We start from the raw sequence: 12823 nt of genomic DNA on the forward strand, positions 1-12823 counted from the left end.
AGAATCATTGATAGTTGCAGCAGGTAAGAGCCGTAAACAAATGAGAAGAATGTTGATCAATAGAAAAGGTTGATGAAGCAAAGATGGACAGCGACGCAGTTTGAATATAAGCTGTGGCTTTTGGGGTGGAATGAGGAACACGTTATCTGGTACAGATTCTTAGCGAGAGCCGGGCATGAAAGGGCGCCGGACTTGTACACGATAAAGTCACGTTGTGAAATGAAAGTTTGTAAGATGCTGCCGGCGCCCAGTCTCGTCATGGACCTGCTCCCTCCTCGCTTGCCATCCTCCTTCCTGCACCCACTCGGTACTCATTAATCCACACCTCTCCACTGCACCTACTCACAGAGCTCTGTTGTGCCTGCTCCTTCGACATCATACCCTTCCTGCATGGCCAGTCCATTGCTAACTCGCAATCTACACGCTTCCGCTCCAAAAAAGGGTCCCTTCCGACGCAATGCCACGGCGGAGGACGTAACTGCAGGAATTGATGCAAGTGGTATTACGGCGATCGTCACAGGTCTCGTCCATTCAAGCATGCTACTGCTACCGTTTGGTACCATTTGCACGAAAACTCTGTTAAAAGCAGTTCAACTAGTGTCTTGCAGCCTCAAAGGCCCTATAGCAGGCCGTCCAGCTTGATTTTGGAATACCCGGTCATTTGTATAAGTTTGACTAATTAGGGAGCCGTGCAAGCAATATATAACTGTACACGGTAGATAAATGATCTTCTCAACTGTGGAGGGAGATGAAGTTTGTCTATTCAGTTAAACTGTGACAGTCGATATGAGGGGTGATACTGAGGCGAACGAGTACTATGGACCCAGGAGGGACCAGTGGACTCGGAGCAGAAACTGCGCGCGTGCTTTCTTTACGGGGTGCCCATGTCGTGATCGCAGCGAGGGATGTGCATGCAGGCCAAGCCACAAAGGAGTCAATCCTGCAAGGCTTCCCGAATGCCCGTTTGGATGTTTTGCATCTCGACTTAAGCTCCGTGGCGTCCGTGACCACGTTCGTTGCGGATTTCAGAGCGTTAAACCTACCACTGAATGTATTGATGTAAGTCTACAACCTTAGCCTCTTTAGAGTTATTAGCTTGTGTGAAACTAAGCCTGTCGTAATGCACAACTGTTCCGAGCCGCAAGAAACAAATGCACAATTGCTTTGGGGGAGGGAAGCAAGGGGAATGCAAGGACAATTTGAGCATTTGGCAAACTCGCCCAGATATAGCTCCTTTTGGTTCTGTGATGCAGCAACAATGCAGGCATTCTTCGGGGGTCCTGGCACTTATCTGAGGACGGTATAGAGCTGCATTTCGCAACGAATCATCTAGGTAAGTCATTGTGAACGTTCAAATAGGCAAGCATCTTCCAACAATATTGCTTCACTTTCGCCTCTGGCGGTGGCTTGAGTTTTGAATGGTAATGCCATGCAAAGGTTTATCGAGAAGCGTGCAGAAACTGGGCTCTGAAGAATTTAGAATGGGTAGAGTCTTGCTTAGATGCTCTATCAACGCCTTCCAAGGCTTTACTCTCCTGGAAATGATCTTCTGTATGTTTACTGTTCAGGCCATTTTCTTCTTACCAATCTCCTTTTAGACATATTAAAGTCAACAGCTGCTGAGTGCGGCAGAGAAGGAAGGATTGTAAACGTCGCATCGGTGGCTCACAAGTGTTCATACAAGGGTGGCATCCTGTTTGACGACATAAACCACAAGCCAAGGTAATCGAAATTATAGTGTATGAACGACGCTAAATACCAAGCGGCCGTTGGAGTTTGTACGTCAACAACATGAGAACTACAGCGATCCTTTCTCAGTAGAGTGCTTCTTGCGTTTTGTTCAAACTAGGTGGTGGTCTCGTTACAAGCCCTATGGCCAATCCAAACTAGCGAACATATTACATGCGATTGAGCTCGGACGGCGGCTTCAGGTATACTTAACCCCAAACTCAGCAAACTAATTGCATGCAACCAAAGCCTAGGGTACCTGCGGGCATTTTTCTAAGCGATTAAATATATTACTCGATCAGCTGGCTTACCGCCCTCATTTTTCTTAGCCATTAAATATATTACTTATCAGCTGGCTTACCCGGCCATAAACCTGCGATTGCCTCTGATTATTGAGTTACAGGAAGAAGGCTCGATGGTAACGGCAAATGCTGTTCATCCAGGCTTTGTGAAGACCAAGCTTTTCCGACACAGCGATATCTGTTTTGGTGAGCGACTTCTGTCAATCAATAAGCTTTTCTTGACCAACCCATGGTTGACGAGTATCAATCAAGCTGATTGCCACTTTATATCCTTATACAGCCGTGTTCCAACATTCAGCGGCCTTCCTATGGAAAAGCGTCCAACAGGTTGGTAACTCTTTTAGGCCCCCTTCCATTTCTGAAATCAAAATTCTAGGTTGACAGCAACATGCATGATTTTTCATGTGAGTCTCATTAAAAGTGGAACTTTTATATTGGTGAATAATTAATGTTTGTAACATTCGCCACGATTTAAATTTTATGAAAAAAAAAGTTTGATTTACCAAAATTCAAAATAATTATATATTATGTTCTCTATCTATATGCACACACACACACTCACCGATGCATACATATACATATTCATTCACGCACGCATATATAAGTAACAAATGTAGAACAAGTTCCATGTGTAGTATTACAAGGAAAAGAAACTTCTTTATAGTGCAATATAATGCAAAATTTCTCTAAGTGTGATCATGACACAAGAATGCTATGTTTTAAGTATACAACCTAATGAAAGTCTTCAATTTAGAGTCCTTTCTTGGACCTCAACCATTCCACACCTTAGTCAGTGAGACTTAGAAAACACTCTAGGTGGTGGAAAAGAAAAGTATATAAAAACATAACCTCCTTAGTTAAGGTCCTCATAAGAAGAATCTTCCCTTTAGGGCCCTTCCTTGAACCTCAACCTTTGCACCCCTTAATCAAAACATCCTAGGCCCTAGCTCCTGATATTGAATAGTACCAATATCTAGTTCTCCTTTCCTTTATTTTCCATGCCTTTAGCCCTAATGTCACTAACGGAAAATAGTTTTTATGGGAAAAACCAATTCGCCATTTTAAGTATCATAAAATTTCCTGAAAATGTGGTTTTTATGTCATTTTCAACCCTTAAATGCTTCACAAAGTCTTTTTTCCTACAAATCCTAAATGGTTCTCTCGTTTTGAGGGGGGGAAAATGGAGAAACAAGATGGGGCACCACATGCCACCTTGCCATTAAGTTTCCAATTTCTCACAAAAGTACAACAATGTCATAACACCATGGTGATCTCCCTGGCACCATGGTTGAATTAATTGCCCTTTTTCCTTATACATGTTCACATCCTTCAAATTAAATTTCTTTTGAAGATCATTTACCGTTCCCCATGTTGAACTTTTTTTCGATTGTAAAATCACATGTCTTGACGTAAGAAGGCATTGGGCGCAGAGAAGTTGCGCAAGTTCAAAGACCTACTTGCTATGTAGGAATTGAGAGTGCTCTCAACGGAAGCAAGAACGGAAGAAGGAGAGAGAGAGACAGAGAGCCACACAAGTTTTGGTGGGTGCAGAACCACCCTAATCTTCTTTTTCATTAATTTATATATCTGTTTGAGTATTGTACATAACTGGGGTTAAGGCACAGTGACCTTTAACCCCCACAACCTCCCACTTAAAGGACAATGTGCCTTTAAGAGAGAACAACTAGTGAGCATACTATCCAATGCCCATCAATACATGACAATACTCAAACCGCTGACTAGGTAGACTCTTCATCAGCATATCTGCAGGGTTATCATCTGTATGAACCTTGACAAGCTCTATGCGCTTGTCCTCAAGTACCTCCCTGATGAAATGGTACCTGACCTCAATGTGTTTGGTCTTTGCATGAAAGACCGGATTCCGTGCTAGCTGAATAGCACTCATGGAATCACTATGCAATATCGGTACACCTGTATGAATCCCCAAATCTCCCACTAGCCGATCAAGCCATATAGCCTCCTTGCAACCCTCTGTGGCTGCAACATACTTAGCCTCTGTGGTAGACAAAGCAACGCACTTTTGTGCACGAGACATCCACGACACTGCACCACCTGCAAAGGTGAACACATAACCAGAAGTGGATCTCCTACTATCCACATGCCCTGCATAGTCTGAATTTGTGTACCCAAGTACACGCATGTCTCCTTTACCAAAGCAGATGCACATCTCCTTGGTACCCTTCATGTGCCTCATGATGCACTTAACTGCCTCCCAATGCCTCTTTCCTGGATTAGCCATATACCGGCTAACAACTTATAAAAAATTATATCGGGTCCATGTAGAAAAGATCATGGTTCAACAAGCTTAACTAGGATTTCTTTACTACTACGTTATCATCATCGCCCAAGTTTCTTTGAAGTCTACTTACATGATAAACTCAATGTATTGTACACTTGCGGCATTCACTATGTAAAATCTCCATATAGCATGTGTATACTCAAAGGATATTTATATAACCCTTATCTATCTTTGTAACTCCACAAGAAAATAAAAGCCCTTCTATGGAATGCACGTACTATTTTAGTAAATTCCTCTAAATTGTGCATTCTTATGGTAGATCTAATTTAAAAGAAAATTCTTTAATTCTCTAAAGTAGTAGGATTAGTCCTTTTGTTGTAGTACTTTTGCAAACTATGGCACAGTTTATGATAGACCTTTCCACTTTCTATAATTTCAACCTTCTTATTATATGGATATGCACATCTTCTTCGTTTGCTTTAATGTTTTAAAAATGGGTATTCCTCACCCGTTAAATTTTGTGGTGTGCATGCATGGATAATTTCACTCGTTCTCTTTTCCCATGGAGAAACCAAATTATTCTAGTCTAGAGATTGGTTTGGGTATGAATCCGATTTTAACCATCATATAGCCCTTTCGGTTTCACTATGCTAACATTATATATTTGGACATTCACTACCAGGCATAAGCCCTTTTTCGATGAAAATACCGACTTTTTTTACACTAAAAGTTTTTTTTTGACGGGTGCAAAGCTCGGTATTTATGTTGCTATTAGCGTAAAAAAAGAACGGCCGCTATATAAACATCGATATATAGCGACACTAATAAACATCGCTATATAGCAACACTAGTAAATGTCGCTATGTAGTGACACTGGTAAATGTAGCTATATAGCGATGATTAACAGAAGCTTTAAAAAAACATTAGCGGGGTTAAACAGGGCCACAACAAGCCTTGTTTTGCCCCACTAATGTTTTTTAAAAGTAATTACAAAAGAATGTTGTTTATTATAAAATTTCCTTTGTGAAAAGGATGATACAAAATCACTCAAACGAGCCGAGTAACAGAAGCATATACATGTTGAAGATATACAACATTGTTTGTTACAAAATTACCCTTTTGAAAAGGGTGATACAAATTTGCTCAAACGAGCTGACATATAGAAGCATATACATGCGGATGTATATACAAACTACTACTAATACTACTACTATTGCTGCTCATCTGAATCATCATCCTCGTCCTTGTCCTCACCATGGTCATGCTGGCCTATTCCTTGGCCCTCATGAGCTATGCCTGATCCGTGGCCCTCATCGAAGCTGTGTAAGCCAAATCCCTCATCATCACCACTCACCTTTGCTGATGGCACATTCAAGCTTGCACTCTAAGAGTGAAACCATATTAATTGGAAATTAGATTGGAACTTAAAGAATAAAATAATGTTAAAAGTGAGATTACAAGTAGGAGTAGACTTATACGATGCAAGCAGCCACCTCAGCCCAATCAACCGTCGCTCCCATGGCCTCCATCTCAATAAACCAGGGCTTTGTTCCTATGCAGAATGCGCATCTCGCCTTTTTGTTTGTGGGAAGGCGACCCATTGCAACTGAGCATAAGCATAGGCAAATGCATATGCTTATGAAAAAGAGGAAATAAGAGAGGGGAGAAGAAGAGAAGGAAGAGGAAGGAAGAGGGGAAAAGAGAAGGAAAAAAGAGGGGAAAAGTATATGAGCATATGAGCATATGCTCATGCATAAGCATAAGCATAGGCAAATGCATATGCTTATGAAAAGAGAATGAAAGAGAGGAAATAAGGGAGGGGAAAAGAAGAGAAGGAAGAGAAAATAAGAAAAGAGAGGAGAACAGAAGAAAAGAGGGGAAAGAAGAGAAAAAGAGAGAAAGCATATGCTTATGCTTATGCTCTCTTCTTTTCCCCTCTTATTTCCTCTCTTTCATCCTCTTTTCTCTTCTTTTCATAAGCATAACCATATGAGCATAAGCATAGGCAAATGCATATGCTTATGAAAAGAAGAGAAAAGAGGATGAAAGAGAGGAAATAAGAGAGGGAAAAAGAAGAGAAAGAAGAGAAAGGAAGAGGGGAAAAGAGAAGGAAAAAAGAGAGGGGAAAAGCATATGAGCATATGAGCATATGCTCATGCATAAGGATAAGCATAAGCATATGAGCATAAGCATAGGCAAATGCATATGCTTATGAAAAGAACAGAAGAGAGGATGAAAGAGAGGAAATAAGAGAGGGAAAAAGAAGAGAAAGAAGAGAAAGGAAGAGAGGAAAAGAGAAGGAAAAAAGAGAGGGGAAAAGCATATGAGCATATGAACATATGCTCATGTATAAGCATAAGCATATGAGCATAAGCATAGGCAAATGCATATGCTTATGAAAAGAAGAGAAAAGAGGATGAAAGAGAGGAAATAAGAGAGGGGAAAAGAAGAGAAGGAAGAGGAAGGAAGAGGGGGGAAAAGAATGAAAAAAGAGGGGAAAAGAGCATAAGCATAAGAGAAGGAAAAAGAAGAGGGGAAAATAAGAAAAGGGAGGAGAAAAGAAGAAAAGAGGGGAAAAAAGAGAAAAAGAGAGAAAGCATATGCTTATGCTTATGCATGAGCATATGAGCATATGCTCATGCATAAGCATAAGCTTATGAGAGAGATACATAGACGAATGAATGCTTATGAAAAGAAAAGAAAAGAGGACGAAAGAGAGGAAATAAGAGAGGGGAAAAGAAGAGAAATAAGAGAAAAAAAGAAGGGAAAAGAGAAGAAAGAAAGAGAGGGGAAAAGAAGAAAAGAGAGGAAAAAAGAGAAAAAGAGAGAAAGCATATGCTTATGCTTATGCATGAGCATATGAACATATGCTCATGCATAAGCATAGGCAAATGCATATGCTTTATGAAAAGAGGAGAAAATATAATAAAAGATAGGAAATAAGAGAGGGGAAAAGAGAAGGAAAAAAGAGAGGGGAAAAGCATATGAGCATATCAGCATATGCTCATACATAAGCATAAGCATATGAGCATAAGCATAGGCAAATGCATATGCTTATGAAAAGAAAAGAAAAGATCAAGGATGAAAGAGAGGAAATAAGAGAGGGGAAAAGAAGAGAAGGAAGAGGAAGGCTAGGAAGAGGGGAAAAGAGAATGAAAAAAGAGAGGGGAAAGAAAGAAAAGAGAGGAAGAAGAGGAAATAAGAGAGGAAGGGAAAGAGGGAGGAAAAGAGGAAACGAGGGGAAGAAGAGAGAATAAGAGAAGAGAGGAAAAGAAAGGGTTCCTATGGCCATCACTGTAGCTAGTGCTTAAAGTGCTAGCTGTGGGCCAATGCAAATAACAAAAACAAAAGAATGAAAAAAGAGAAAGCACTTTCTTACGTGGAAAAGTCCCGCAGCTCGGTGTTTAATGGACTGGCCCTACAAAAGAGAGGAAACATACCATTTTTTAGATAACTAGTTAGAGGAAGGAGGATTTTGGAGAAGCAACTTTCCAAAGGGATTGGATTGAGGGGACAAGCATAAGCCTACAAACAAGGAGAAAGCACGAAAGAAAGGGAAAGAGGAGGAAGAGAAATGCCAAAAAGAGAAGAGGTGAGTCTTCTTTCTTTTACCAAATCTCATTTTTTGTTCTTAATCTCTGAAAATCAAGCATGAAAATTAGCACATCGGCTTAGCAATGCAACGAAAAACATGCTTCAACACTAACAAAATGAAATCTCACAAAAAATGAACCTATATTGCTTAAAGAGACACACCTTCTTGAAAAACTTCCTTTCACACAAGCATAGAGGGAGAAGGGTGGAGAGAGAGCACAAGTGTTGAGAGAGGGGCTTGGTAGGGGTGAGGAGTGTGGGGAATAGAGGAGGAAAGCGAGGTCACCGAATATAGTATGGGAGGAGAGATTTTTTCTTTTCTCACAATAGAGTTGTGAAAGACGGCATCGCACGGGGTTTTGGGTTTTAGTCCCCTAGCATCGCTATATAGCGACACTGGTCAGTCGCTATATAGCGACACTTATACCCTAAAAGTATCACTATATAGTGACACTTATACCCTAAAAGTGTCACTATATAGCGACACTTATACCCTAAGTGTCGCTATATAGTGACACTTATATCCTAAGTGTCGCTATATAGTGACACTTATATCCTAACAGTGTCGCTATATACTTATACCCTAAAAGCGTTGCTATATAGCAACAAAACAGAGCAAAGCGTCGATATATAGCGACGGTTCAGAGCAGTTCATCTAAGAAGAGAGGGAAGGAGCTCATGGGTGGCTATTTTTTGGATCTTAATGGATTTCTTTGCATTTTGTGTTGTGATTTTGAAGGTGTGCAGATGGAAGGGACGAGCGGAAGCCTGTCAGATGATGCACCAATGCTTGGGTGCACAGAGTGGCTTACGAAGAGGTTATATTATCATTGCACTCATTGCAAGTGAGAAGTATGACATTAATGCCGTATTGTCATGCACCACTTGGAGATGTATGGGGAGGAGCCCAAACCATTACCCACCATTAGTGGTGCACGTGGTGATGGATCATCAAAAAGTTAATGCTATTTGAGTTCATGATTAATATTGCATGCATACACGACACAAAATCTTGAGACAAGATCTTATATTTACATGAAACCTTGAGATAGGATGAGGAGGGTGGCGAGGGTGTGCGTATACCTTCACACTTTGAGAAGGAGTATAGTCTCTCGGATGTGCTGGATGATGACAAGGGTATGGTGGACATGATGGATTCTATTTTTAGGGGCAATGCACACGTGATGTTCGAGTTTGAGGCCATGTACATGGTATCTTTGATAGAGAAGTTACAGATCTTATGGACAAGAATGTAGGTCTTTGATATTTCCAAAGCTCCTAGACATAGCAATGACATTTTTGTGTGGAACACATTGATTGAAAGAGAGTCACGTATGATTGTGGAGTCATGGCTAGCTTCACACAAGATAGCCGAGCAAGTGCTTTGAATACCAATCTTCTCTCCTTGCAGTTGGATTATTGTGGGACCATTTACAAAATCTATGAAATTGATTTCGGATGATTTAGTATTTTCATTCTTGATGTAAAATGGTTTAGAACTATTTACGATGGTCTTTGTTCTTCCCAAGCATTGTGAGTAGGTGCATACTAATGATTTAATTAATTGAATCTTTTGTTTTTAAATATCCATTGGTACATGTACTTAAGCATAGTTTCAATAAATGATGGAATTTGGCACCCATCTTCAATATAAGTGGTTTTTCATCCGGATCGTTCTAATCCAAGATGGTAGTACGTGATCCAAGTTGCACCATGAAGTAAGCAAATTTTTGAAGATAGAGATGTGGATATGGAGATGCCACCACCAATGCCAGATCCAATTGATCCAGATGGATCTAGTGAAGAAGATGAAGATCACAATATGAGCCAAGAGGAAAATGTGCATAATGACATTATACGGATGGAAGATGAAGATCACGATATTGAGGAAGAAGATGACAATAATCAAGAATCACCCGACTTTATTGAAGAAGATGATCAAGTCTATGGTGAACGTATGATGCCAGAGTACGATGACGATATAGGAGATCAACTCGGTATAGAGTTGGAGATAGACTTGTTTGGTGCACTTGACTTGGCTCACCGTTGATGTAAATGCTCTTCATTGATTTTTTTCATCTCAAACTTGGACATGAATATATGACCTTCAAACTTAATGTACATTCTTTCAAAGGATCAAACATGTATGAAAAGAACTTTTTTTTGTCATTGGGTAAAACTATCTTTAAAGGTCGGTATGGAAAAAACACTCTCTATAAAACATCGCTATATAATGACCTTATACAAGTCTGGCAAGTGTCGCTATATAGTGACACTTTTAAAACCCACTTTACATACTAATGATTAGCACCCTGCACGCACTAAACATCGGTGCTTAACCGTCAGAATAAGGCTTGTGTGTAGTAGTAATTCATTATATGATCATTTAGAGCCTTAGGACAATTTCTTCTCACTTCGAAATTGTAATCATCTTTGAGGCCTCTTGCAAAACCCTAGTATTCTACAATTCATTTAACCCGTAAGTTTGAGAGCAACATCCCTACAATTAGCATTATAATAAAAAAGGAAATTTTATCCAATGGTTCCAAACTATTTTTCATCTCTTTGTGGATAGAGATTCGTAACTAGGAGAGACACCACAAATTGCCTAGATAGGCAATATTCTCTCCTCATGGATCCTCTCAACAAACATTAAGCACAATTGCTATATGCACAACTTACTCAGGAGTATTATAAAGTCTATGTTTTTATAATGCCTTCATAAATAATTCAATGCAACTGACTTGCAAAGAGTGTCCACACTACAACCATTGGATTTGATAATCATCTATGATGTGCCCATGGAAAATTTTGCAATGATGATCTTACAGTTGCATCTCAACTTTCAAGAGGATAAATTATGATTTTAATATATGCTACTGTGAGAACCACTGTCTTAATTTGTTCATTGGTAAGGTATTTTTTGAGTGTAATTTCCTCCCCCAACACAAGGTTATGAGATATTATCATTTAATTGCCCCAGGTGATGCTCATTATGAAAATTATCTCTATCCAATTCGTGCAACTATTTCAAAAGCTCCTTTAAAATCTTTAGTAGCCTCAATGTAGGCATCCTACAACACTCACTCAATAGTACTCTAGTTCACACAATTTGAAGGACTACCTCTCAACATTATCAAGAGACTTAGCAAGATCTTACATAAGAGAATTGTATTTCATGAATAGCTTCAAATCATGCAATATATCCCACAATAGTGCACATTATTTCATGAGATGCTACAATATGGATCCTTTCTGTTTGATAAGGAATCCTTGCTTGGCTATCAATGTTTTTTGTAGCTCTAGCATTATTGTCCTAGTTTTCTCATTCTCATTTTGCAATGGACATTAAACACATTTTGCATGTTAAAAATCCATTAGTAAAGGGCCTCATTTTCCACTCTTCGAGACTCAAGATTCTCTACCATGGATTTTAGCTCATTCTTGGCATTCTTTGTATTTATTTTAGTGTGATTTAGCTATTGGTTCAAGGATGATGATGCATATTTTCTTCTTTTGTTATTTGCCTCTACTCCTTGACCAACTTTTCATATTTATTTTGCACAGATGCTTGCATCGCCTTAGTGTATGGATAGCTATACTTTGAATTTTGCATCCTCCTTGAGTTCTTGGTCAAAATTTATAATCAATATTGCATCATAGGCTTTGTTATTTATCCTTCTCATATCTATCTCCAAGTATGCATTGGTGCTTTGAGCCTAGACGTTCCCAATAGGTGTATCTCAATGTTCATAGATGTGATAATTTGGATCTATTCTCATGTATTGCATTTTTATAATGGTACTGGAGATCACATTTGACTAAGGTATCTACCTCCATGAAATTATTCCAAGGCTCATGGTTTAGCTCTAGGGATGCCAAGCACTTACTCAATCATGCTTCAACTAGTATAGATTTCCTCATCATAATGGAAAAAAAATCTCTCTTTGACATTCACTTCTTTTAGAGTTAGGCAAGGATGGTAAGGGAGATACTAGTGTGATAAAGTGGGGAGAGAGAGAGAGAGAGAGAGAGAGAGAGAGAGAGGAGTGCACACAAGTTAGAATAACTATACACTATGTTCTATTGAACATAAACATGAATATATACATGAGTATCCCTTAGGGTCAAGGTTAGGGTCAGGGTTTTCCCTAATGCCCCTATCTACATGGTACAATTTACACCATCCTTAACACTCCCTCTTAAATTGCACTAGGTAGGTAGAGGGTACATGTACAAGAACTTGTTCATTTGGTGCATACAATAGCATCCAAAACTGAAAAGAAAATTGAAAACAATCAGAGTAGTATGTGCATGTGTGAGCACAGTGACTACGTATCAGAAGCATGTACAATGAGTACAACTTATGTGGTCATGTACAAGATGTGCATTTCCCCCTCTTAAGTTAAGGGTCATCCTTCACCTTTGGGAATAAAACCTAGAAGATAGGCCGAAGGGAAGAGGAAGGAAATATGTAGAAAGTAAAGTCCACCTGGATCAAACATTGATTGATCAAAAGGTAATTACATACATGACTGCTACATGTATGGCTACATGCTGAACATGTTATAAGTCATCATGAACTATGCAACTACTCTGAAGAAAAGACATATGGATATGAAGCTAGTCGATGTAGCCATGAAGATGTGATCCGATAGGTTGTGAGATACGATGGTTTTACCAACCTAGAAGAATTGATAGCAATAACAGAGGTATGCTATAGTAGAGTAATCTCTATCATATGATGTAGGGTTATAGAAGATTGCATAGTCATTGTAGACAAAGTGATCCAAGTATTGAAAATATGGGACTGAAAAGGTGCAGGTATGATACTTGCTCTGCTAGAGAATAGGCCTATTAAACTAACAAGGTTTGGAAACTTGTCCAACCTATATGCTCAACTATCATGAGCTGAAGGTGATCTAATGTGTGCATGTCC

At 39.4% G+C, this 12823-nt stretch overlaps 1 protein-coding gene across 1 annotated transcript in view; it reads left to right on the forward strand.

Moving 5' to 3' along the window:
• Positions 1-390: 390 nt before the first annotated feature.
• Positions 391-12823, forward strand: part of LOC147888816 (short-chain dehydrogenase TIC 32 B, chloroplastic-like) — a 53478-nt gene continuing 41045 nt past the window's right edge. The window contains exons 1-7 of the mRNA XM_087392372.1: positions 391-520; positions 828-1059; positions 1254-1333; positions 1569-1722; positions 1850-1931; positions 2132-2216; positions 2311-2357. Of these exons, the coding sequence (XP_087248498.1) occupies positions 391-520; positions 828-1059; positions 1254-1333; positions 1569-1722; positions 1850-1931; positions 2132-2216; positions 2311-2357 (810 nt within the window). The remainder of the gene's footprint in view (positions 521-827; positions 1060-1253; positions 1334-1568; positions 1723-1849; positions 1932-2131; positions 2217-2310; positions 2358-12823) is intronic.

The sequence above is a fragment of the Dipteris shenzhenensis genome, chromosome 21, assembly GCF_047967505.1.
Source record: "Dipteris shenzhenensis isolate YYH24624 ecotype China chromosome 21, Dip_SZ_1.0, whole genome shotgun sequence".
Classification (NCBI taxonomy): domain Eukaryota; kingdom Viridiplantae; phylum Streptophyta; class Polypodiopsida; order Gleicheniales; family Dipteridaceae; genus Dipteris; species Dipteris shenzhenensis.